The following is a 26,877-nucleotide window of genomic DNA, read 5'->3' on the forward strand; positions in this document are numbered from 1 at the left end:
CAAAACTTTTTTTTTCTTTTCCTGGAGGGACAGACCTTAGTGAAGTTGGGGAAAGAATCTTAAGAAGAGTCCATCAGAGAATGGTTACGGCCACGGTAGCCTCTTTGGTCGAAGATATACTTGCAGCATTCTTATTCTTCTCGGTGTCAGCTTTTATTAGTGCATTGGGGCGGGGGAGGGGGGCAAATCGGCAGACAAGGACAGCCTCTGACCCTCTGGAGTTGGTATGAGATAAGCAGCCCTAGCAGTGCCATGTATTGGAAAAGCGATCAGATGTTTGTGTGTAAACTAGAAGAAAAGGACGTGCCGGAGCTGGCAATTCCCCTTGAGAAGGTGAGCGAGCCGACGCCTGGCCAGACCAGCTGAATCGCAGTTTCCTTGAAACGCGAGCTGTTTGGGATCCTAAACGAGGTTCAGAAATTACCTGTAACGGCTTCATCTTCAGACCTGGCTTTTTTTTTTTTTTCTTGCTTTTTTTTCTTTTCTTTTTTTTTTTTTTTTTTTTGGATACGTAGTAGCTTTAGTTAGTAATCATTGCCTCCCCTATCCACAAGCTCACTTAACCTGAGGCATGGAGACTGTAATTTGCGAGAGGAAGCCTCGAGCCTAAGGCGCTCTCGGGTACATGTGAGTCGCGTTTTTGTTCTATTTGCCGAGGTGATCGTGGCGGTGGGGGAGAGCGAGTCCGGAGGTCCGGGAGGTTGCCGGGTGGGACCAAACAGAGGCGCGATTCCTTGCACCCTGCCTGCCGGGGGGGACGCTTGCCCGCCCTAAGGCGACCCCTCCTGTTGCAGGGAGATCCGCGCTGCGGTGGGCCCACCGCGAAACAGAAAGAGACTTCCGGAAGGGCCTGGGGGATCCCAGGGGTGGCCAGAAGGGCTATTTTACTTAAAGTTCCCAAAGAAGCAAACCCCAAGGTACTCGAGTCAGGACGTTCGTGGAGCAGATGGGGGAAACTGACAAACTCTCATTTCACTCTGGAGGCAGGATCCGGCGGTGCCTCTCGTTTTAGGTTTGCAAATCAACTGGAGTCTGTTTGAGTGTCTCAGCGGAACCCACACCAGGAACCCCTGACTTTATCTTTGCTCCAACGCTGGGCGGGGAACACCGGGCGACTGCGGGGCTTTTCTGCTTATTAAACTCCCTTTGTGTTTGCGAGGACGCGGCCTCCGAGCTGCGCACAAGGTCCCGCGCAGGGAGCGCACCCGGGGGTCCCCGCAGAGGGCCTGGGGGTACTTCGGGTTTGGACCAGATTTCGCCAGGTGCTGCCAAAAGGAGGGAAGGAAGGAGGCGAAGAGTCCGAAAGGCAGAAATGTGGGCCGCTCAAGTTCGCACCCCCATCTTCCCGCTAGAGTTTTCGTAACACCGGTAGAAGGCAAAAAACGCCCAGAGAGGCTGCGTTTTCATTTAAGAACAAATCTCCAGCAAAGGCTTGGAAACACTTGAGTAACGCGCGCTGTTGCTTTAAGACATTTTGACCGAGGTTGGGTGAGTTTTTTAAATGGCATAAATTAAATTCAGCTGGATATTTTCCACTCGATACGCTTTTTTGCGCTAGTTAAAAATAATCCTTTAGTAGCTCAAATGTTGACTTACTGAGCAATAAGTGGCAATTTACACCTTAAAGAAACGAGTGTAAATCACTCGCAGCTCTAATTGCTGCAAGTTTACGAAAGAGCTGCTGGCTCGGTTTAATCTGAAGCATTTTCATTCAAATTGTCATCGGAACAAACACCAGGCTTCTTAAATCCCGCTGTAATTAGCTTTCAAGTATCCTATTAAACCTCTTCACCTTTCGGGCTATCCAATTCAAAAAGCCCCCTTTAAAAAATATATGTGTGTCTTGCTCTTTTAATTGAGGTTATTAAAGAAATCAAGTTTCTTTCCCCATCCCCTCCTCAATCCTCTTTTCTTCTCTCCCACTCCGCCTCTCCCCCCTCGTGCACCCCCCTTTGGCCCGTTCATCCCCGCTCCGCCGTGATTGACGTCTAGAAAGAAAATGCTTTGTGCGGGGATGATTGTTATTAACTTGTTACCCCGGGCAGGGGGGCGGGGAACCGACGTACTCCGGTGAGAGTTGGGGAGCCGCAGCCAGGAGAGCCGCGCAGCGCACGGGGCGAGCCCTCGGCGCTGGGTGGCCACCTGGCCACGCGCTGGGGCTGCGCCGCCACCGCCCGCGGCGGGTAAGGGAGACTACGCCTGATAGGAAGACTGCGCGCCCGCCCGCTGGCCCGCGGCGCCCGGACCCAGGAGCCCTGACGGCTGCAGGCGCGACCCGCCCGCTGATGCCTTCATTAGCCCTCTCGACGAGCGAAGAAGCTGTGGCTAGGGCAGCTTGTGCGGGCTCTGAACTTCTCGTCTGTTTCTTCCCACTTTCCGCCCCCCCCCCCCCATCGCAGTGCCAGGGGCTCATGTCGGAAGAGTGCGGGAGGACTGCAGCCCTGGCGGCCGGGAGGACTCGGAAAGGCGCCGGGGAAGAGGGATTGGTAAGTGGGCAGGGACACGGCTGCTGGCAGGACTGGCGGTGGGGAGGCGGCCCAGGACGAAGGGCCGTTGTCCCTCGCTCCTTCCCGGACCCAACTGGCTCTCGGGAGCGGGTGGAGGGAGGCTCTGGGACGGGACGGGGCGGGGTGGAAAGCTGAGCCAGCTTGGCCGGCAGGGCAAGGCAGTAAGGCGCCCCCGGTCCTTGAGGTTAGGGGTGGCAGCCCCAGCGCGGCGTCGTGGCTGGAGCTTGGACTCGGGGTGAGGGCGAAAAGCGAGACCTCAAGAACTGGGGGCGGGGAGTAGTGGTGCGGGAGGGCTAGGAGAAGGGAGGGGAAGCTGTGGGGGAGCCCCCGGGGATCCGTGGGATGAAGAGAGGAGGAGGGGTCTAGAACCGCCTGAGACCGCGCCCTGCGGCTTCCTGCAGGTGAGCCCCGAGGGAGCGGGGGACGAGGACTCGTGTTCCTCCTCGGCCCCGCTGTCCCCGTCGTCCTCACCCCGGTCCATGGCCTCGGGCTCCGTCTGTCCCCCTGGCAAGTGTGTGTGCAACAGCTGCGGCCTGGAGATCGTGGACAAGTACCTTCTCAAGGTAGGGCGGAACCTTCTCGAGGTAGAGAGGCCCAAGGGGAGCGTGGTTACCCTGGGAGCTCTGGGAAAAGAGAAAAGTTTATTTTTACCCTCTTTTCCATTCGAGTTCTCGCTTGAGGTTTTAGGCTTTCTCAGGAAAACAGTCCGGTCAAGGGCAACTCATGAGGTGGGAAAGAGGGGAGGAAGAAATCTGAAAATCTTTCGCGTTGCAAAAGAGCTTGTGTGTACCATGTTGTGGTTTGGAAATGCCGATACCCGGGGTGGATGTACTCGAGTCAGCCACCGACTTGTAGAGGAAAGGAAGTAGGGAAAGAAACCCTTTTATCATTCTGAAACAGGGTCCCGCCTGATTATTTTTACTGAGCCCCGGGTTACTTACGGTCCCTGCATCCCCAGTAACACCCACATGCCTGCCTGCTTCTGAGAGTTCCAGGTCGGTATGTGTTGACTGATTCCCCTTTGCAATGTCTCCTTTGGTGAGAACCACTGTAAAGTGCCTTACAGGGTCTTTTCTGGACAGATTTGTTTTTACATAGTCTTATGTTTGTTTATAGTTATTTGAGGCTTTTCCAAAGTAAAAGTTCCTAGGATCATTTAAATAAAAACTATTTCAGTACCTTCCTCCTCTTACCAAGATTCAATACTTCAAAGTCACCCAGTGCTTTTTTCTGTTATCTCCAGTGCTTGGGGGGAAAAAAATCGAAATTGATGTAAAGTTAGAAAGAAAAGAAAGGAAAGAAGCCTGGAATGAAGTGCTTCAAGTAGTGGTTTGAGAGTAGACTGTCTGTATTAATTAGTTTTACTTTTAAAATATTGTGAGGGAATTTTGGAGTATAAATTCTGGCAGGCCACAGTTATCCATGTCATTGCCTGCAGGATCATGGTCCCATGTGTCTTAATCCTAATGCTATGGGTTTTCAACTTCAATAGCTCTTTAAAATGACTATTTAAACTAATGATCTCTCCTACACTGAATTAGTAGCAAGCCAGTTCACTTTCTATTCCCTCCCCAACAACCCCCACCCCCAGTTTTTCAAAAGGATTAATTATAGAAAGTATGAGTTCAAAAAAAAGTTAGTGGGCTTCTTTAAGTTTCTATCCCAATGTACAAAGCTGCTTCATATGTAAAGCGGGAATAGTACCCTATAGATACAACCCAGATAAAGCAACAAAAGAAGTTTTGGTGAAAACATTAAAAAGTGACTGAGTTAATCTTTACTGGTGGTTAATTCTTAAAGCTGGCAGGCATATTGACACAGCTTTCTCTTTAAATCTGCACTCTTAAGATTCCCTTTTCAAAGTTTCTAGACCTGAGCCTTTGTGGATATTTCAAAATCATCTTTTGGATCAAAACTAGCTTCTTATTTTCAGTGAGCCCTCTCAATAATTAGCATAATTTTTAAGAATGGTCTGAAGGGATCTATAAAGGCTTTAACATTTAACAGCTGAGACAATATAGAAAAAGTTATTACAATGTGACTCTTAACACACCCTCTGAAATAAAATGGTTTCTGGTGTTCATCTTTTATAAGTTAAAATGTATGTATATGTTGTATTTTTGTGTTATATAAAATATCTGAGTTATCTAAGCCTTCCTCTGTATAGGATGGGAGTTCTCCCCACGAAGTCTTCTACATTTAGTCTTTTCCCACCCTTGTACATATTAGTATGCTAGCTCTAACAAAAGTTTAACACTATATGATTACATAAAACTCTGAATTCTTTTTCCACCCCCCATTTTTGAGTCTTCTTTATCCAGATAAGTTTGAATTCAATACAAGTCACTGGTAAAAAAAAATAATAAAATAACTATTAGATCTAGCAGAGTATTTGAGAGTGTGAACCGTTTAACATAGAAAAACACCATATCGTGAGGCCAGTAAAATGGAGTTAGAATAAAAAAGTACAAGAGGAGGTAGATGTGTCTGTTGCTCCATCCAATCCTCAGTGCCCTGTTTGGGTGGTTTTTCTGGCTTGTTTCTACATATACATATACATATTGGATCCATACCAGCAATCAGGGAAGGTTTATATTCTCCAGAATTTTTTCTCTTCACCTTACTTTCCTCCCTGGAAAAGAAATGGAAGATAAAAGAGCATTTTTTGAAAAAGTAAACTTTGAGGAAAGGTGGAAAATCAGGCATTAGGGCCTGGCTTTCTGGTGTTAGAGGGTGGTCATGACTGCCTGGAAGCCTGAATCTGTCTTCAGCTAAAAAAGAAAAGAAAAAGGGCAGCTTGGATAAGACGGAAATGCAGAAGGCCTTAAACAGTGGAATGCTAAAGGAAGCTCATACTTTTGAGCTTTAACTTAATTGGGCTCATTTTAGGAAAAAATAGAAGGAAAATAAATCTTTATTTCCAGGACATTCACCATTGTTAATATTTTTAAAATTTACATTTCCTCAGATTTCTTTCCTATTATTTCTTTGCTATTTTCCATGTTTTCTTGTATAGTGAACATGTAATTCTTCTAAGCAAGACCAAAACTTAAAACTTTTAAAATTTCACCAAAATGATACTCTCATTAATGCTTTGGAAAGAGGCACGTGACTGTAGTTAGAAGCCAGTGAAACTTTTTTCTTCAGCTTCGAAGTATCTTTTATTAATATATTTCATATCATAGACACACACGCTGAACAGTAGTGCTACTCTGATAGAATCATCGGATAGGTAGGCTTTGTTGTGAAATAATGTAGCAAATGGCATATTTCACAATTTCCCGTTTTTCCAATTTCCTCATTTCTATTTTAGGCATTAGATCCATTTGTAGGGTGTAACTGTTGTTTTCGCATTATTGCTGTTCTTTTACATGAAATTGAACTAAGAATAGACCTAGTTCTTGTGTCCATTTAACAAGAACAAACTTTAGGAGCCTGCATTACAGGTAAGTTCAGTCCAATAGACATGTTTATTCTTGAAGGCTGACGTTGTGGTGCTTGTAATATGATGGCAACAGTCTCTGGTGAGGGTAATTATGATTTGTTCCCTGAATTAATAATATTTTATGTCTCTATTTAGAAAACATTAAATTCTGTGATTTATTAAATCACCGTTTTATGCCTTCATTCTTGAAGTATAAATGGCAAACAATGCTGGGGTCCCTTTATAGAACCCCTTATCATCAGATTTATTTTTTTCTCCAGTAGCCAAATCATTGAGTGGGATTACCAATACTTTAGTCCTTGATTCTATTATTTAATTTCAGAAGAGAGCCAGGGCTTCTGCCATATCAACATTTAAATCTACCTTAATAGTTTCTGTATTGTAAGCAAAATGGATTGCTTGGCTTCTTTACAAAGGTATTTCTCTTACAAAGCTTCTTTTTCACTGTCTTTCACTTTAACCAGTGCACAGTTTATCATTATTTGGCCAAAACATAGACTGAGAAGGTATGTGGCTTGACTTCTTTAGCTACCCTGTTACACGGTAGGAAGAATTTGGTTAAAGAAAAAAATAAACCAGTGTGCAGGACTTGAAAGTGTCAAAAAATTTTCCCTGTGTTCATAGAAGCTCTCCTTAAAAAAGGAAATTAAACTGAAGTCTTCAAAGTAACAAAAAAAATTTTTAAACCCCAAATGTAAAATATATTATTCTGATTTTCTGGTTAGGGTCTAAAAGAAAATATACTTAGACGTAGATCTCTGTAAATGACACCTTTTAGATGGAAACATTCAGAGTGTGTATTAACATATTAAGGGACCAGCTTTTTAAATTGTCAACTACACAAAACCAATGAATGATAATCTTAAGCTTTAAGTGATTTCTCATCCAGCCCCTTTTTCCTTCACAGGTGAATGACCTGTGCTGGCACGTTCGGTGTCTCTCCTGCAGTGTCTGCAGAACCTCCTTAGGAAGGCATACCAGCTGTTATATTAAAGACAAAGACATTTTCTGCAAACTTGATTATTTCAGGTACACTGACACTTTTTTTTTTTTAGTAAGTAAATATCCCAAGAAATTATTACACAAAGAGAATTTTGTAAATAGGCTTTCTTGTCTTGTTTTACTTATTGGAGCCCAGTCTTTCTTATATAATAGATTTCAAAATGAGAACGCTTTATATTTTTTGAGGTATAATTTGTATTAAAACAAATAAAATTAAGCATGTTTATATGTTTTAGAAATTCAGTATACAAAAACTAATTTTAGATAATTATTCCTACTTTGGCAAATGAAAGTTTTAGGTATTAAAAATGCAGTCGTCTTTGCTGTGAATAGGTATAAAGTATGCAATATAAGATGACTTATTGTGACAAAGCCCCTTGTTTGAGGGGAGTGATAAGCCAAAATAATATTGCAGGATGCAAATCAAGGTTTTCTCAAGCTTTCATCAGTTTATGGAATGATCCCTCGTTATACACTTATAAAATGCTAGCACTTTGGAGACTGGGATAAACCAAATTATTCAAAAGAATTGACTAACCAGTATCAGAAATACATCAAGTCTAATTATTCTGCCTAAAAATCCTGTTTTCTTTTGTCTGTTCTTTGACCTTTATTTTGTGAGATTATATTTGCCTAAGATAGTAAATGTAGAAATTTGTCTGTGTGATCTCTTTATAATTATTTAAATGTAAAGTTTCTTCAAGTGTATAATTCAGTTCTTAAGGGATAGCTGTCTGGAAATTGAAATCCTTAAACATATTTAAAAGTAACCATATTTTTCTTTATTTGCATTTCCAAATGAAGAAAAATGTTCATTGTGAAATTGGGAAGTTAATACTATATAATGAAGTTTGTAATACTAATTATGTTGTTTATACTCAATTTCAAAAACTGATTTCAGAGAGTTTAGTGATTGATTTGAATCAATTGCTAGGTAATTTAAAGCACTTCATGAAACCCCGAGTCCTTTATTTTATAGAGTCACAGAATTTTATATTTACCAAAAACATATATTCGTCATCAGGTTTACTCTCCATTTCCTCAAAAATAGTAGCAATTTGCCTCCTCTTTTACTTAGGATATGCTAATCTTAAGATTTTATGTTAATTTGAAAAGCTTTGAAAAATTTGGTATCAGAGGCTTATTGATGGTCCAGTTCTTCAGGACTTTTTTATACTTCATATTTTGTTATGTACTAAAATTTATTTTTAGGATTCAATTTTTAAGATCAATTTTTAAAAACTGTTAATACCTCTAAAGATATACTAATGAATAGACACAGACATATCTACTTGTCTAACTTGATGTAGATATGCCTGATCATGACTTCGATTGTGAAACGAGGCATGGCAAAGAGTGTCATGGATTGAGAGAAAAAAGAAATATTTATATCCGCCATTTTGTTAAGATTAACCTGCATTTAATGTCCAGGTGTCTCTGAAAGTTTTAGGTAATATTTGCCCTTCTGTTGATGGCAATACAACTGCATGTTCACCAAAGGAAACATTTCTGAGTTTTCCTTCCATTCATTCTTCCCAGGGTGAATAATTTCTGTTCTACTCTTTGATAATATCATGTTTGAACGTTTAAATGTTTTAACTTGAAAAATGATATTCAGAGCATTTCTAATTATCTCAACGTGGTTTTAAGAAATCATTGTATCTTCAGTGGTTTGCTTTTGCACTTTTAGGTTTCAGTTTGGACTGTGTGTGTGTGTGTGTGTGTGTGTGTGTGTGTGTGTTTGTGCATGCGCGCGTGGGTATTTTGGGTCTCTAGGTAACTTATAAATGCACTGATATTTGTTACAAAGAGGATATTGTAACTCATACTTCATTTAATTTAAAAGAAAAATCTAATCTTTCTTTAAAGTAACAGTGAGAAGTTTTTGTTTTAGAAACAGGTTTGAATTATGACCATATCTCATCTTGTTTACCATACTGACTTATAGAAAAATAATTGATTCCTGTTTTATTTTCAAAAGATTTAAATACTTAGCTTAAACCAAGGAGTAATATGTGAGTTTAATCTCAGACTGATGAATAGCTCACCAAGCATTAAAATCTTCACTTCCCACCCTTGTATTTATGTAGAAGATATGGAACTCGCTGCTCTCGTTGTGGGAGGCACATCCATTCTACTGACTGGGTCCGGAGGGCCAAGGGCAATGTCTATCACTTGGCGTGCTTTGCCTGCTTTTCTTGCAAAAGGCAACTTTCCACGGGAGAAGAGTTTGCTTTGGTGGAAGAGAAAGTTCTCTGCAGAGTGCATTATGATTGCATGCTGGATAATTTAAAAAGAGAAGTGGAAAACGGTAAATATATACTTAAAATAATTTTGAGTCTTTGGGAACAGGGAATACAGGAATAGAAACGATTTTTCCTACGGTCATCTTAATGCATTATTTTGTGCAGTGTAATTGTGGTAAAACTCATTAAGTACTCTACTGTTAGTGATGGTCTCCATCTGTTTATTTACAGGGAAAGCCATGCCCTGTGTGTTAGGCTTGTGCCATGTTTTCAGGCAACAGGCTTGAGTTTAGGATTCTATTTTGCTTTTGTTACTACCGTGTTTCCCTGAAAATAAGACCTAGCCAGACCATCAGCTCTACTGCGTCTTTTGGAGCAAAAATTAATTTGAGACCCGGTCTTATATTACAGTAAAATAAGACTGGCCTATATGTAAATTTTTGCTCCAAAAGATGCATTAGAGCTGATGGTCTGGTTAGGTCTTATTTTTGGGGAAACACGGTAGTTGTTTCCCTGTCTTTGCCTTCTAAGGATGAGCCTTAGATGTGTATTTTTAACTTTTTTGCACTTGTGACTAAATATACAAGCCTACAAATGGAATGTTGGTTCCACAGTATATTTCTAGTGTACGTAAAAACTCAAGGGATTTGGCAACCTAGTAGATGAATTCAGTTTCTCTCCAAGCCAAGAGATACAAGACACCTATTATAGCATGACTGGTGGACCCATCTAAGTTACCAATGTGCACTGTGTTTTTTAAATGTAGGTAATGGGATTAGTGTTGAAGGCGCCCTTCTCACAGAGCAAGATGTTAATCACCCAAAACCAGCAAAAAGAGCTCGGACCAGCTTTACAGCAGATCAGCTCCAGGTAGACATGACAATGAATTTATGATTTTTGAAACCCCTCCCTACAAAAAAAAAACACACAAAAACACCCCCAAAAAACAATCTTTATGCTATCTGAGATCATTTTTATGTTTTCAAAAATGTTAGCCAATGCTTTTTGTAAAAACTAACCTGGTGAATGTATAAAAACATACTTTTTGCTCTAAAATGTTTGTCAATATTCAGTCATGATCTGGTATGAACTAGTCATTCAAACTTTGTTTTTATGGGATCTGTTGGTATTAACATCAAAGTGGAAATAAAATGTTGTTCTGTCCTGACTTCCTGATAAAATCAGCTCAACACAGGCATTATTACTACATATGGTTGTAAAAGAGGACAAAATATTTGAGACTCAACAGAGTCATACAGTATGTGTGTGGGTTTATGGGACACTAATGTGTTCATCTTTTTAACAAACCGCAATGAGTCTTTTAATGGACAAGATTATATATTCTCTGAGTAGGAAAGAATTGAATATGCCTGACTATAAACAGGAATTTACTGCTTGACTCCAATCAAGTAGGCCCTTTCTTGTTTTTAAAGGGGATAGAGAGAGGCATTCTATAATTTGATGCTAAAGGTTGATTATGTCCCCGAAAAGGGAGGGATTAATTTCAGCTTAGCAGCCCTAAATGTAATTTATTTCATATAATGTAATAAGTTTGATTTATGTCAATTGTCAAGAAAATTATTAAGTAATTATTCCTTGCTTTATATTTAAGTCTACACATATAATTATTCTTGCATTTTTTCAGATAAACCATAGTTTCTAAAAAGATTTATGTGGCTGAGATATTTATTTTATATTAAGGTAAAGTAACATTTATTGAGCACCTACCCTGTACTGCTGGCTGCTTTACACATAGTGTTTATCTTAGCTCAGACTTTGAAGGACCTTTCTACAGTGTTAATAAATGAGTGAAAGTAATTTTTGAAAAAGTACATATTCTAAGACTTGCCAGTATTTAAGATGAATACAAGTGTTTCAAGAAGAGAATTTTTGAGAATAATTAAGAAAAGAAACTTTGATGTGACACAAATATTCCAAGGCAACTTAATGGTATTGGAAAGCAATCTAGCATTAAAATTTAGAGCCATTCTGAAAAATTTCCAAATGAATTGTTTTGGATTTCTTAGTTTAGGCATAGAATACATGGTCAATAAGTAATAAATGAAAGATAAGGCAATTCAAGGAACTATCTCTGTTTGAACTTTGCTTTTCTGGAGGTACCTCATTGCATTGTAAAGAAGATCACTTAAAGCCCTAAATTAGGAGATATGAGTACCTGTGGGAGACCTGACAGCAAAATACCCAGTAGCTAAAAGGAGTCTGAATTAAAATAAAATGTCTAATAGAAATCTATTCTGTTTTCAAAATTAGCTATTCCCATAAGGGCTGGCTATGATTTTAATTATAAGGCAGGTAATTCTAATTTGATACAAAAATTTATTCTTAAAATTATAGTGAAAATTTGAGACCACTTTAAACATATAAACAATCGCATACAGGAAGATAATAAATATTAATTAAATGAAAAGGGAATAATATTTGTGGAGGACTGTGTGTACCACCAAGGCTTATGACAGGCATTTTCTCTCCATTTATCTCCTTTAACTCTTACAAATAGTTCCTTGATGTCACGAGCCTCATCCAAGAGGTTCAGGAAATCAAAGAAGACTTCCAAGGGAATGGTAGAGAGGAGATTTGGACCCTGCTCCCCAAACCTCTGGTCTTTTCATTTTGCTTAGCCTCCCAGGAGACCATGAGTAGAACTGTGCCTTGACAAAACGCCACTTAATGGCAGCAATAGCAGCAGCCAGAACAGAAGAATGAGATTCTGAATCTTGTAGATGGCCTTATAGTTTTCATTGCAAATGGGCAGAAACTATTTAAGCCATGCATTAATATATAAAAATGTGATGTGAATCATAAATTTTAAAAAATTTGTAGCAGAATCAAAAATTTTAAAAAATGGAAGCAGAAATGATATGATTTCAAAGCATGTTTTCGTATATTCAATTTTTATTAGCATTTGTCTGTCAGGGATGACTGAAACACATGAGGCAGAATCCTTGTCCTCAAGTGGTTTTTTCATAACATAGGAATCTGGGATAGCTGTAGATTCTTTTAAAAACTTGAATCATTATATTTTGCCAGAACCACTAATAAATCAAGCAATGTACCCTCATTGTCAAATTGTCTTACCTTTCAGAAAGCTGAATATATGCAAGTAGTGCTTGAATTCAGCAAAATAATAAGATATTGAAGGTAAACTGTAAGTCAAGACTATTCAGGAAGTACCTGCTTTGGACAGAGAAGAGTTAAAATGGTAGGAAAAAAACAATGTAATTTCCCAAAATTCTTGTTTAGAAACTTATAGGAAGAAAAAATAGTTTAAGAATCACAAAATAAAATACTGTTTTGTGTTAGCAGAAATATTTCAAATACTGTCTCATTTGTAGAAATAATATTTAAGAAGTTTCAGCCAATATTTTGGCTTGTTTATTGTAGTTGGAAGCACTTGCTCAATGATTATTACTGCTAATTGTGCTAAGGTTAGCACCCACTTTAATATACTTTTAGATTAAGATGGTGAGCTGCTACTACCTATGCAGACTCTTAACATTTCTGGTAGATTTTCTGGCCTTAAAATGATGAGTGTCTCCAGAGTCTCACTCCTTGACCATATTGAAAGGGTTCAGAAAAGGAATAGGGTGGGTTTTGGCATCATTACTGACTGCAGAGTAGTAAAACTAAGTCAAAATTAAAAGGTTTTTTTTTTTTTTTTGATACTGAACACTGATAAACCCATCTTTTCCTTTAGTATATTGCAGTTCTAAACCATCAGTGTTAATTTAAGTTTTGCTTCATTCCTTGATGAGGAATTGCTTTATTAAATGTAATTTGGTTCCATTATTAAACTTGTGAATTTGAAATGCATTTTGTGAAAAGCATGCTGTTTTTGTTTTATATAAATCATCAATAGTGGCTTTGAAAGCAAATGCTTATATATCTGTTCAGCTTTTCTCCTTGAAAAATTAAAAAAACAAAGACATATATCTGCTCATTCTTTTTTCTCTTTGGGATTTACATGCTCAACCTCCTATAAACACAACTCTATTTGCATGTGAAATAACACATTTGGAGGAAAGGGAGGATGAAGTGAACTGAGTGAAGCCAGGAATTCCTTATTCTAGGAGAGTCACTAATCAGAGAATTTAACTGAAAAAAAAAAAAGAAAAAAAAAAAAAAAATATATATATATATATAATTTGTAAACCTCGTAAGGTTTCCCGGAACAACATTTGTCTTTTTCACCACTATCTTCAGATTTTCCTCACATTGTCAAGGTTCATTCTGTCAGAAGCTCTTAATTAAGCACAAACTATGTGACAGGAAGGGAATATGAAGAATAAGACATTTCCTCAAGAAATTAACTTTCTGCCATGGAGAGCTAGACTTGCTAATAAATTATTTAGCTATCCTGTGAGAAATGCAGTGGCAGAAGATAGTATTCTATAAGGAGCATAGTGAAGATTGCAGTTAATTTTGCTTGTTGGAAATGGTGTTGAGGCCAGCGGTGCTTAAGGTCTTTCAGTAGGTAGGTCACCCCATCCCCTTCCCATCCCTGTGGACAGCACAACCATGCTGGATGCCTGACTCCCTCTCTCATTCTTTATAATACTTTATAGTTTATAATACTTCCCTCTATTGATTGACTTTTAAGTAATACAGTTCAAATACCCTGCCTGGTTCCCATAATTAACTTTTTCTGAAAGAATCCGAAAACCTTTCACTAGTGTTTTTATTGTGGTACTCTACCCCACCCCCACAACATACCTCTCCCTTAACCTTGTATTGTTGGTACTTATTGGCATGTCTGTATCTTTCTCCCAGGAACTTGAGCTCAGGGACAGTTTTTTCATGTGTCACTATCTCATAGCACTTAGCAGAGTGGTTCCAATCCAAAGGTTCACATCAGAATCACCTGGGAACTTTTGCAATAGATGTTTAGATCCTGGGAAATTCTTATTCAATGGGCTGATGGGTATCTCTTTTTAAGATTCCAGATATTCCTTTGCAGAGAGCGGTGCTCAAAACAATGATGGAATGGTTACAATTAAGCGTAACCATTTGTTGTGCTTGTACTATTTGCAGACTGATAAAAATTGTAGTAGAGGCTTTGAAGTTGTTTAGCTCACTAGAGGCTGGAGATAAATGTGATATGATTTTTGTATTTTAAAAAGTTTTCTAATGCTAGCAACTTTTAAAAGAATGGAAAAAACAGTAAATAGACATACCATTTATACATTTCATTTGTGGGTTGTAAGAATGGAAAAGGTGAGCTTATTTTTTAATAAACATAGTTGGGAGAAGTTTTTATGTTGAAATGGATTATTTTTTAAAGATCTCAATATGGCAACCTATAGGTAAATTACAAAATGTGCATTGTTTTCATTTATACATACTTCCCCATTGATTTTCAAGTAATAAAAATACCTCATTTTCTTGTGCATGTCTTCTCTCCCGTCTCTCCCATCAGCTTCTTATTTTTAGCTGTTTACTACTTACATTTTTTAAACTACAGGTTATGCAAGCACAATTTGCTCAGGACAACAACCCAGATGCACAGACCCTCCAGAAACTAGCAGAAAGGACAGGCTTGAGCAGACGTGTGATACAGGTGATTATTTGAAGGTTAATCAAGAGCTAACTAAAAGTTCTATTCTAGGTTGTTATGAATGTGCGCTGTTTTGTGAAGAAATATCAAAGCATTAGCTTCTCATTTAGGTCTTTTCACACTCTAAGTCAATTTTTTTTTTTTCTTTTTTTTTAAAAAGCCCTGATAATTAGCCTGCTTGGGCTAGGCTACCATTTGTTAAATCACTCCTTATCCAAGTTATTTCATTCATTGCTCACAGTAACTCTAAGATCCTCACGCTAAAAAAGACAGCTGCGGCTCCAAGCTAGATCTGATTCTGAGGTCAGTATTTTTTTTCTGCTTTTCTGTGATTGTGTATGTGAGTGAGTGTGTTTGTGTGTAGGGGGTGTTGATGGCCTTTGTTAAAGATCTAGATAGAGGGAGTGATGTAAACAAAGCTAGGGAAGGATGAGTTAGAGCAAATGTGTTGGAATGTAAGATTTACGTTTGCAAATTGGGGGGGATTAAATTGTTGAAATGGAACTTGGAGAGGCCTGTGAATGTAGAGTTCTCTCCTGAGCAGGAGAAAGCCATGGTATGTGCTTTAGGAAGAAAGGGCAGGTGACGGACAGTAAATGGCAAGAATTAGAGTTGGGAGAGGCTAGACAGAGACAGATTAGTTGAGGTGCCCAGCAAAGTAGTAATTGTTTGAAAAGAAATTTAACTGGGATAGGTCACTAGAATTCATTGAGAAACATTTTATTGACCACACACTGATGGCAGGTACTGGATGCTAGAAAGACAAGAAAAGGACCTGGACACTAATGAGGAAGCAGAGAGAAGCCAAAGATGATTCTTAAACTTAAAGTATTATTGGGAATGGTGCTATTGATAGGAATATTAAGATCAAAAGAAAGCTAGTTTGGTAGTTCAGATGGAGCTGACCTCCCTTTTCTTTCTGCTAATCATGCAATGATCGTGCAAATGGGCATGTAATCCGGTATTTTAAAGGGGGAGCAGGACTCCAACAAAATGATCTAATGCCATAAAATTGGGTAAAACCCTTTAGAAATAGATCACAGACAGTAAAAAGTAAAGAATGGACTTTAGGGAGAGAGCAGGGTAAGAGGTGCTGTTGGAATGGGACATAGTAACAGCCAGAATGAAGGCTGAGTCTGGTGCAGAAGTTTCTTGGAGGCCAAAGGAGTGAGGTGGGTTCCAGATGGAGGTGGTCAACTGTCAAGATCTTAAAGAGAAATCAGGGAAATGGAAAATAATTTTATAGAACATTAAGGTTCAAAAAAGTTTAAGGAATTAATGCAAGTAACCATAACCCACAGGATAAAATTCACTGAGGTAAAAAGGTAAAGTCCAACATTGTACATAGAATGTTTTATTTCTTAAATTGGTTAATAAACAGGTGTTTATTTTTCAATTTAATCTTATTAAGCCTGAAGCAGTTCATAATTAACACATCTATACAAAGAAGCCTGTGGAAAAGACCTGATGGTACTGCAGGTTCTCTAAAGATCTATATTCTCAGTGGATTTGGTCAATGGCCATGTAATGAGGCTCTCTGAGGGGGCAAGTTCCGTAACCTCAGTACTTTCCAAATGTCCAGGGTATTACTGTGTTTATTTTAGAGTGACACATTTTAAAAAGTGACTAACAACCAGTCTGACAAGAGTGCTTCCTTTAGAGGTCATGAAAGATCTTGAAATCACGTGCTGATAATTTTAACCACATCAGGAATATTTATCTAGAGATCAGATCAGGAGATGGTAAGGGAAGGAACAGTATTAACAGAGTTGGTGTCTTTTAAATGTATTAGATTGGTGCAAAAGTAATTGCGGTTTTGGACTGCAAATTTTAAATCATTATAACTAGGCTCAAACACATCTTTATTAATCAAAATAGGAACCATTACAATCAACACATTTTTGCCCCTGAGAAATAAATGTTTATTCCTGTAGCATAAAAATCCATGCCTCGGGATTCGACAAACTCTTGGAAAGCATTTTCTGCATCCCACTGGTTATGGCAGCGTTTTCACTGCAAAAAGTTGTTGAGATACTTGAAGAAGTGGTAGTCGGTTGATAAGCGGTCAGGTGGATATAGTGGTGGAGGCAAAACTTCATGGCCTAATTCATTCAACTTTGAAGCGTTGGTTGTGCGACATGCGGTCGGGTATTGTGGTGGAGAAGAATTGGGCCCTTTCTGTTGACCAATGCCAACTGCAGGCGGTGCAGTTCTTGGTGCATCTCATCGATGTGCTGAGCATGCTTCTCAGATGTAATGGTTTCGCTGGGACTCAGAAAGCTGTAGTGGATCAGACCGGCAGCAGACCACCAGTGACCATGACCTTTTTTTGATGCAAGTTTGGCTTTGGGAAGTGCTTTGGAGCTTCTTCTCGGTCCAACCACTGAGCTGGTCATCACCAGTTGTATAAAATCTGCTTTTCATCACACGTCCCAATCCGATTGAGAAATGGTTTGTTGTTGCGTAGAATAAGAGAAGGCGACACTTCAAAACAACGATTTTTTAAATTTTCGGTCAGCTCATGAGATATCCACTTATAGAGCTTTTTCACCTTTCCAATTTGCTTCAAATGCCGAACGACTATAGAATGATCGACGTTAAGTTCTTTGGTAACTTCGCCTGTAGTTGTAAGAGGATCAGCTACGATGATTGCTCTCAATGGGTCGCTGTCAAATTCCAATGGCCGGCCACCACGCTCCTCATCTTCCAGGCTCTCATCTCCTTTGGAAAACTTCTTGAATCACAACTGCAATGTATATTAGTTCCTGCACCAAATGGGTTGTTGATGTTGTGAGTTGTCTCTGCTGCCTTACGACCCATTTTGAACTCGAATAAGAAAACCGCTCGAATTTGTTTTTTGTCTAACATCATTTCCATAGTCTAAAATGAATATAAAATAAACAGCAAATAATAAGTGATGAGCAAAAAAACTTAAAGCGAAAAATGTGCTTTAAAATGATGTATAACATAACCACATTTATTTAAGAATGTATTCCAATATCAAATGGCAAATTTCAACAGTGCAAAAAACGCAATTACGTTTGCACCAACCTAATATGTGAAAGGCTGTCCGACAGCCAGCAGAATCAAGAGTCAGCAAGGGAATGCAGGAAAAGGGAGATTTCTCTCATGACATATGAGTAGAACTTTCTCAGTAGGAAAGGCTACAAAAATGGCATGGGCTGTGACCGCAGGTAGTGAGTGTCTTGTGCATGAAAGTGAAGCTTCCTTCACTGAGGTCATTCAGACTCAACAGGCTGAAGTTTCTTTCATTCCATGACTGGGACTGCTTTAGCCAAGTCAGATTCATGACTACTATGTTTCAGAGTATTTTGAAATTGGAAAGGAAAAGAAAATGGAGAGTTTTTGGAGAGCTTTTCTAATTATTTGACGAAGTAAGGACTCCAGACAGACATCTCTCATGTAATTTCCAGGTGTTTCGGTCGCCAGTATTATGAGCAAGTTAACTTGATTCCACACATTAGAACTTAAAGAACATATTGTTGGGTTTCAATATGTGAGGATTGAATTTAAATATTTTTGATAAGATGGCAAAGCAAGGAGTACTGGCATGAAAAAATATATATATATAAATAATACATAATATATATATATGTAATTTGTGTATACCGAGTTTCCCTGAAAATAAGACCTAGCTGGACAATCAGCTGCAATGCGTCTTTTGGAGCAAAAATTAATATAAGACCCAGTATTACTATATTATATTATACCCAGTCTTATAGTAAAATAAGAATGGGTCTTATATTAATTGTCCAGCTAGGTCTTATTTTTGGGGAAACAGGGTATGTGTGTGTAATTTAAATATATAGTCCTTCACAGTATTTTTGAAGAATTTATTACTGTGATCTCAAATAGTAAGCATGGTCTGTGTGCCCGGCCTGCTTCCTAGCATCGAGCACATTTTAGAAAAGTTAAAGAACAATTTGATTACTAGGCCTTGATTCTAATATCCAAACTAGGTTCTATACAAAGATTAGGTAGAAACAATGGTCTGATTCACAGAGACAATCTCACCTTTACTAGCTCAAATCTGCTTAGAGAGACATTAGTAACAAAGCAGATTGTCATTGTACTGAAATCACAGAATGAAGATGGATGATTTTACTTTTAACACTCTGCATCTAGATATAATCACTGTTCACATGCCCTTTCAGATGGGTGAATTATGAGATGTATATCCTACAGAAATAGCATAAAACATTGCTGTTTCTCTCAATCACTGTACTAGGAATACCTTTCCCTAGTAAGAGCTACATCATTTTTATTGCTGCACATATTGAGCATAGTATAATTTAGTTTATTTCTAATTTTTTTATTATAAAAATGCTGCAGTGAACAACACTGTATACATTCCTTGCATGCCTGTTCAATAGTTTCAGTAGGATACATTTTTAAAAGTGGGATTGTTGAGCCAAAAGAGAAAACATTTTAGGGGCTTTAACTGATAGCTCAAAAATCACCTTCCAGAAAGTTCATACCAATTTATTCTGCTGGGAGTCCCATATAAAAGTTCCTTTTCCCCAACTCACATGAATCCTGAATAGTGTTACTCTTTTGCATCCTCTCCAATTTGATAGAATCAGCATTAAGGTAGGTATTGTGCTATTTATGTCATGCCATCTTCATATTTATTTCCAAAGTCTGGGATTTTTTTTTTTTTTTAAACAACTGAGTAGCTTCCATCCAATATGTAATCTATTGGAGACATAAGCTACTTTGAAGGAACTCTGGGAACTATAGCGTACTGGGTTATACCGTATGTAGTGCTCTGGGGTGTGTGTCTTCTTGGTACTGTCTGGGAAAAGGCAGGTGGCAGCAGTTCTCTTTCATAAGTTGGAGAATGTATGAGTATGTCTTCTTGGCTGGGTGGGTGACAGTAGTGGCATCTATTGTTAAGGAGCTTTTGGAGAGAACTGTGAATGGAGACTTTGGGTATGGTCTTTATATATGTATACAAGAATCCAACAAACACTCCAGAAAATGAAAGAAGGCTGTGATTTCCCTCTCCTTTTCTTTGATATATGACTAAGCCTTGCTCCTGAAACATTTCTCGGATTCTCCCTTTCAGCCACTTGATCAGAACTGCATACCCCATTACATTATTAATTTTTATTCCTTTAATTTTAACTCCTTGAGTTTATACTTTGCCAGCCCTCTATTTTTGAGCCCCAAGGCCAGGGTGTGTCTTAGAAATCAGGTCAACTTTTTCATATAAATCTTTTTGCAGCTCCTTTCTGTTCCATATTATTCAGCCAAGACTCCCTTGTGCCATCAAAGAACTAACTCCCAGCCCTGGGCAGAGACTTGTGCCTCCAACTTTTCCCTGGCCTTCTCCTCAACACCCAAATGTTCTTATCCTAGTTTTCTTAAAGTTTTTATCCCTCCACTTTCTTCTCACGACAGAATTGTCTGGAGTGGTGGCAAGTAAATGCTATAATATTTTAATAGAGTAACACTGTATAGTCGAGTTTTACCTAATGGCAGAGGAGTCAAACACAGGCAGGTTCGTTACTGGAAGCATTCTGGGTAGTCTAACCTTACTCACCCTGACTTGGATGTCAGACTGCTTGCCCTAAATTTGCCCCCTTTATTTCTGTGATACAATGGACAACAGGGTGTTAGCTCTTTACATTTTGTGAACTGTTTAGCCAGTGATGTGTTTGTATTTTATTCTACTTAAATATTACTGATTTTTTCTTATGATAAGCCTGACCTTAACATGCTTTTTAGGGAATAGTCTATGTGTTCACTAAGAGAAATAGAAGTCAGCAGATAAAAATGTGACTGGAATAACTGAATCAAGAGGTTTGTAGAAAGCTTTGAGTTCTCAGCAGGGATTTCAGTCATTTGAAAAAAGATTGGAAATAAATCCAGTGGGTGTCTACGAATACATTTAGCAGTGCTTTTTTTTTTTTTTAAAGTTCTGATTAAAAAGGCTCTTTCTGTTTTTCTTCTTGTCTTAAATGCCAGTAGAAAAACCAAGGAAACTTCTGGAATTCTTGAGTACCTCCCTTTTATATTGAAATATGCTGGTTTAGTATAGAATCGGCTTTAAGTAAATCATCAGATAATTCTTATTTGAGCGAAGAAAATGACCATTGATATTTGTGCAAAAATGTTTCTCTTCTGCCTACAGAACTTTTTAAAGAATTACTGTGTTTCCCCCAAAATAGCATTATATTATATTATATTTTATATTGTGCCCAGTCTTATAGTAAAATAAGACATACTAATATTAATATAGTAAAATAAGGTCTTATATTAATTTTTGCTTCAAATGACACATTAGAGCTAATTGTCTGGCTAGGTCTTATTTTCGGGGGAACACGGTATTTAGATGTATACTGTGCTTATATGGTAGAGTACTGGAGGCTGCATCCCTTTTAAACTGAGTTGGTCATGTACTCAGAAGCTGATATGTGACATAGCTACATTGCTTTTCTCCCTCAGGTGTGGTTTCAGAATTGTAGAGCACGCCACAAGAAACACGTCAGTCCTAATCACTCCTCCTCTGCCCCAGTCACAGCTGTCCCGCCTTCCAGGCTGTCTCCACCCATGTTAGAAGAAATGGCTTATTCTGCGTACGTGCCCCAAGATGGGACGATGTTAACTGCGCTGCATAGTTATATGGATGGTAGGTATCCCAACATTTAACAGCTGTCTCCCGAGCAATCAATAATTGACAACTTCTAATATTAGATTATTGATAAGATTCACATTTTGAAATATTACCTCAGTAGTAGCTGAAAAATATTGTGGGGGGGTGCAGTAAAGAACAAAACTATCCAACCATTCTTATTTCTGTGAGTATATTTTAAGGGACAAGTCCAACACTCATTTTGCAGCTAAAATGCAAATACTGATAATGACTCCTAGTGCTTGATTTTTCTTAGGAAAAAAACTTTTTTTGTTTTGTTTTTGTTTTCACCTGAAATATTTAAATAACTTATTTTCCTATGGTCAGAGAGAGTATTCACACTCAGAGGTTTAGATTGGGGTTTACTTAGTTTTGTTAAACTTTTTTATTGAAACTAAACCTGCATATAGAAAAGTGCACACATAATATGTATACAACTTGATAAACAAAAGGAACATATCCATGTAAATACTAGCCAAATGACATACTAAAACATAATTACACCCAGCAGCCTCTCTAATGCTCCTCCCCAATCGTTGTCCTCTTCCTCCAAAGTAACATTCCCTTGTCTTCTAAAATCATGTTTTAGTTTTGCCGGTTGGTGAGCTCTCTATAAATGAACTGGACAGAATATATTCTTGTGTGTCACACCTCTTTCAACTACATTGTTTGTGAGATTCATCTGCATTGTTGCAAGAATCGGTGATTTGTTTGTTTTCATTGTTATATAGAATTCTACTGTAGGAATATACCACAATTTATCCATGGTTGATAGACATTTCTAGTATTTCTAGTTTGGGCTTTTATGACTATGCTGCTATGGACTTGAGTGTACATGCCTTTTGGTGCACATTAATTCACACTTCTATTTGGCATGTACCTGGGAGTGGAACACAGACTACACATACAGTCAACTTGAGTTGATCTGCCAAACAGTTTCCCATAGTGGTTGAACCAGTTTACACTTGGACCAGCAGCATTTGAGAGCTCAAGGTGCTCTCTGCGTCCTCACCAACACTTGGTATAGTGTGACTTCTTAATTTTACTCAATTTGATGGTTGTATATAGTGCTCTCTCATTATTTTAATTTGCGTTTCCTTCAGTGACTGATGAGATCGAGTGTTATTTCATTGGGCATCTGTATATCTTTTTGTGTGTGTGAAGAGCCTATTTATGTCATTTGCCTATTGATCTGTTGACTTGTTTGTTTTGTTTTTTTCCTTGATTTGTTTTAGCCCTTGCTATATTCTGCATATAAATAAGTTTAATGATTATATATGTTGCAAATATCTCCTCATAATCAGTGGCTTGCCTTTTTCTACTCTATGAAGGGTATATTTTGTTGAGCACCAGTTCCTAATTTTAATGTAGTTCATTTCATTAGTTTTTTTTCCCCCTTCATGGGCAGTGCTTTTTTTGTGACTTGTTCAAGGAATGGTTCCTACTCAAAAATAATGAAGATTTTCCTTCTATGTTATCTTCTAGAAATTTTGTTTTACCTTTGACATTTAGATCTACAGTCCATCTGGAATTGAATTTTGTATGTCATGTGAGATAGGCAGCAAAGCTTTTTTGTTACACCGATGAAAATACTAATTTCCTAGCTGCTGTGTAGCACCACATTTGATATAAATCAAATATCCATATAATGTATTGTGTCAGTTTCTATACTCCCTATTCTGTTTCATTGGTTTATTTATTTTTATATTAATGCCTAATTGTTTTATTTATGCTAGGCCTATAATTCTTGATATCCAATAGTACATGTCTTTCTACTTCATTGTTATTCAAGTTTGTGTTACCTATTCTTGACCCTTTGCATTTTCATAAATTTTACCACCTTGTCAATTTCCACCAAAAGAAGGAAAACAATTGAGATTTTAATATACTCCATTAGATCAGTTTGTAGGAAACTACCATCTTAGTAATATTGTCTTTCATCTCATGAATTTAGTCTTTCTATTTATTTAGTTCATCTTCAAATGCTCTCTTATATTCTAGAGTTTTATGTTTAGTAATCATGCACATCTTTTGTTAGGTTTAGTCATAAGTACTTGTTTTGATACAGGTGTAAATGGTATGTCCTCTCTATGTGGAAATCTAGATTGGCAGCTATTTTCTTTCAGTACTTTGAAGAAATAACATTGTCTTCTGACTTGCATTGTTTCTGTTGTTTTGAACATGGATAGTTAACCTGATACCACTTATTGTTGAAGTCAGCTATTGGTCTTATTCTTGCTCTTTTGAAATAGAAAGTCTTCCCCATCCTCGCCCTGGCATTTCTCTTTGTGTTTTATTTTCAGTTTTATTATAATGTGCTTAGATATGCTTCTTGAACATGTATTAATAGTTTGATGTATTTAATTACGAAAACGTCTCAGCTTTTATCTCTTCAAGTATTTGACCTTATGAAGAAGTTTCATATTTTCCAGTCTTTGACCTTCCATACTTCAGTCTAATATTTTCTTCTAACCTATCTTCCATTTCACTAATTCACTAGGTAATGTGCTATAAAACTCATCCATTGATTTTTTAAATCTTAGGTATTGTATCTTCAGTTTTAGAATTCCCATTTCATTCTTTTCTACAGTTTCAAATCCTATACTGGAGTAATCTATGTTATTTTATTCCGTAATAAAATTACTATTATATTAATTATAGTTATAATAAAGTCTATGTCTGATAACTCCAATATTTGGATTTTTGTTGGGTCTGTTGTGTTTTTGTTTTTTCCTCTTTGTTTTCAGTCATGTCACATCTTATTTGCCTTGTTATTTTTTATTGCACTTCAGATGTTGGGTATGAAAAACCAGAAATAATTTGAGGCTCTGAGTGATATCTTCCACCAGAAAGGATTTAGTTTTGCTTTTGGCAGTGAGTTAGGCTAGGGGAGATCAACTTAATCCAATCAGGCATCAGTTCTCATGAGGGCTGTGTTTCTGAGTCACTACAACTTGTATTTAACGTTTTGAGATCCCAAACAAAGCTTGTGTTTTGTTTTGTTTTGTTTCTGTTGTTTTTAACTAGGGCTTCTCTTTAGTGGTCTCTGATCATGCATGTTTGTTTTCTATCACCCAGCCAAAGTCTAACTCCAGAAATCTCTGTTAAACTTCTCCAAATGCCTTTCAGACATTTCTTTTAAAATTGTCACTAAACTTGTGAGGGAAAAGCCTCATTTTATTTTCCTTCTCTTCTTGGACTTGACTGCCTTGGTCTCTTTCATATGCCTTCAGAAAGATTTTTGAAAATTTTCTCCAGCTTTCCTAGTTCTTCTCAGAGGGAGGTTTGGTTTGAAGCAACATATCCATTGCTTAGAGTGGAATCTTCATTTTAAGTTTTGGTTAAATGAAAAACCAGAGCCTGTACCACTGTTATCATTTACTTACACGAGCATTAAAATTGAGTGTGTTCACGGAATGACTGTAGTGTTGCCTGAGTCAAAAGTGTTTTCATGTACGTTTAAGGGAAGAGGCAGTTAAGCATTCATAAATGATAATTTGGTGGTGATGAGGGGGTGGTTATCCTATACAGACACCTTCATATGAAAGCTACCCTCATTTCTGCAGACAAAGCTCATGTGTCTTTCTAGCTGCAGGGTAAAGTGCAGTGAATGGGGTATGGATGGAGGACATTAAAATGTCAGAAACTTGTGGCCCCAAATAAAGATTTTGGGGTAAACCACTTCTGGATTCTCATTTAATAATATACTATGCTGAATAAGTTAATGCTGCTGCTGAGGTCAGTGGAATGAGTGTAGCTTGGTGCCCTCAGCGATAATGAGTAATGAAATCACATTGCCTTGGATTGTTTGTGTTTGTTTTTAAATCAGTTTTATTTACCCTACAAAACTGATCCACAAATTTCTTTCTATTTTGTAGCTCATTCACCAACAACTCTTGGACTCCAGCCCTTGTTACCCCATTCAATGACACAACTGCCAATAAGTCATACCTAATTTCTTTTTTCAGGGATAGAAATGATTAAGGATATAAACTTGTCATTTATTAGGTATAAAATATCATTGAAAAGATTAATGTTAATTTTTTATTTAACACCTAAAGCATTTCCAACAACACTTTGCTGCCCAGGTATGTATCTATAGTTGGCCTGCAAGACACTTTTATTGATTCTTCATTTTTTGTAAAACTTATGTTTACAAGAAGAAAACAAATCAAAACCTTTTTTTGTATTGTCTGAAAATAGTTCACTCTAGTGTGTATCTGTTAATTTATTTGTCATCAAAAGAGCACTTTGCCTAAAAGAAAGGACTGACAAGTGAGCAAAATGTTTACAATCCTTTGTGAAATCGTAGTTTATCATTCGTTTGTATCTGTAAGTTATTGTTATAAATATTACCTGTATTTTTTGTTACATACAACTTTATACTTTGAGGCTTGTATCTGTGAATTTGCAACTGAAATTTATTTTGCCAATGTTTTCTGAATGAATAAAGCTTCTGTTGTAGCATGCCATGCAAGCACATTATTGGGTTTGTGGTTGATGAATTATGGCTGTAAATAACACTCTAGTTTAATAAGCCCACCATTCTAAGTTTATTAAACATTTTCCATTATTGTGAAAGTTTCAACCATTTTGTTCTTTTTGTGTGTTTTCTGCAATAAGTTGACTTTAATCTCTTTCAAATATAACAACACTTAATTTTAAAAATTCATTTTGTTTTGAGCTGTGTTGTGAGTACATTTTAATGGGGAACATATTTGTAGGTGACTGTACTTACTCAACAAAAGAACACATGAAAACATCTAATTTGGCGAATGATCTCTTTTGGATTAGCTAATCAAATTAATGTAAAAGAAAAGGCAGAGCACTTTTTAAAATGACCTTTTGGTATCCCAAGTCAGAAATGAAAAATGGGCCATAAAAACGTATTTCTTCAGGGGTGAAAAAGGAGAACTAGAAGTACTTGGAATTTATGAGCAATGTTTCTAGAGCAGAGAGTCTACTTTTTCTTCCTAGTGAGTACTCTTTAGGGGTTGTGACTCTGAGGGCTGAAATCTAAACCTCAAGGCTTTATCCTACGTAGCAGTGGACACTTGTCTTGGAATTACAAAAGTAAGTGGTGCCACCCTCACCGATTTTTGAATTTAAAAAACTTAATCAGTACTCACTTGTTGTCTGTCATATACTAGTCAGGAAAAATGAAAAGGTAATGAGAAAAAAATTTTAAGAATCTTAAGTTTAAGCCTTTGTTTAACTTAGCAGATTCACATCTGGCTGAGGACTGGAAGTAATAGTAGAGTATTTGTAATTCTAGTCTAGTAATCATAAATGCAACCAGAAAGCAATCATGTGGATGTAAGTAACTTGCTATCTGCCTCAAACCATACGCAACAAACCTACGTTTCACTGTAGGAAAAAGGAGGAAAAAAGTTTTTTTTTTTTTTTTTTTTTTTTTAACCTGCTACTCCAGTTAGAATCCATTTGGC

The 26,877-nt window shown here is 37.6% G+C and overlaps 1 protein-coding gene across 2 annotated transcripts; it reads left to right on the forward strand.

Moving 5' to 3' along the window:
- Positions 1–25,912, forward strand: LHX8 (LIM homeobox 8). Of its 2 annotated transcripts, XM_019743757.3 has the most exons (10): positions 2–333; positions 555–627; positions 2,400–2,486; positions 2,909–3,070; positions 6,860–6,981; positions 9,045–9,265; positions 9,967–10,070; positions 14,680–14,775; positions 21,244–21,427; positions 25,309–25,912. In XM_019743757.3, the coding sequence occupies exons 3-10, from the start codon at positions 2,412–2,414 to the stop codon at positions 25,383–25,385; spliced, it is 1,041 nt and encodes a 346-aa protein (XP_019599316.1). In that variant the 5' UTR covers positions 2–333; positions 555–627; positions 2,400–2,411; the 3' UTR covers positions 25,386–25,912. The 2 variants fall into 2 exon arrangements, with proteins under 2 accessions (XP_019599315.1, XP_019599316.1); XM_019743756.3 differs by lacking the exon at positions 555–627 and having other exon boundaries at positions 1–333.
- The last annotated feature ends 965 nt before the right edge of the window (positions 25,913–26,877 follow it).

This window comes from Rhinolophus sinicus, chromosome 14, assembly GCF_057876585.1.
Source record: "Rhinolophus sinicus isolate RSI-liver-muscle chromosome 14, RSI-T2T, whole genome shotgun sequence".
NCBI lineage: Eukaryota > Metazoa > Chordata > Mammalia > Chiroptera > Rhinolophidae > Rhinolophus > Rhinolophus sinicus.

What these genes read in the sequence shown, in the direction of transcription:
- LHX8 (XM_019743756.3), top strand. Translation starts at nt 253, where the DNA reads ATGTATTGGAAAAGCGATCAGATGTTTGTGTGTAAACTAGAAGAAAAG. An exon ending in TTACAGCAGATCAGCTCCAG is followed by an intron (nt 10,071 to 14,679) that starts GTAGACATGACA and finishes TTTAAACTACAG; the next exon opens with GTTATGCAAGCACAATTTGC. An exon ending in GCTGCATAGTTATATGGATG is followed by an intron (nt 21,428 to 25,308) that starts GTAGGTATCCCA and finishes TCTATTTTGTAG; the next exon opens with CTCATTCACCAACAACTCTT.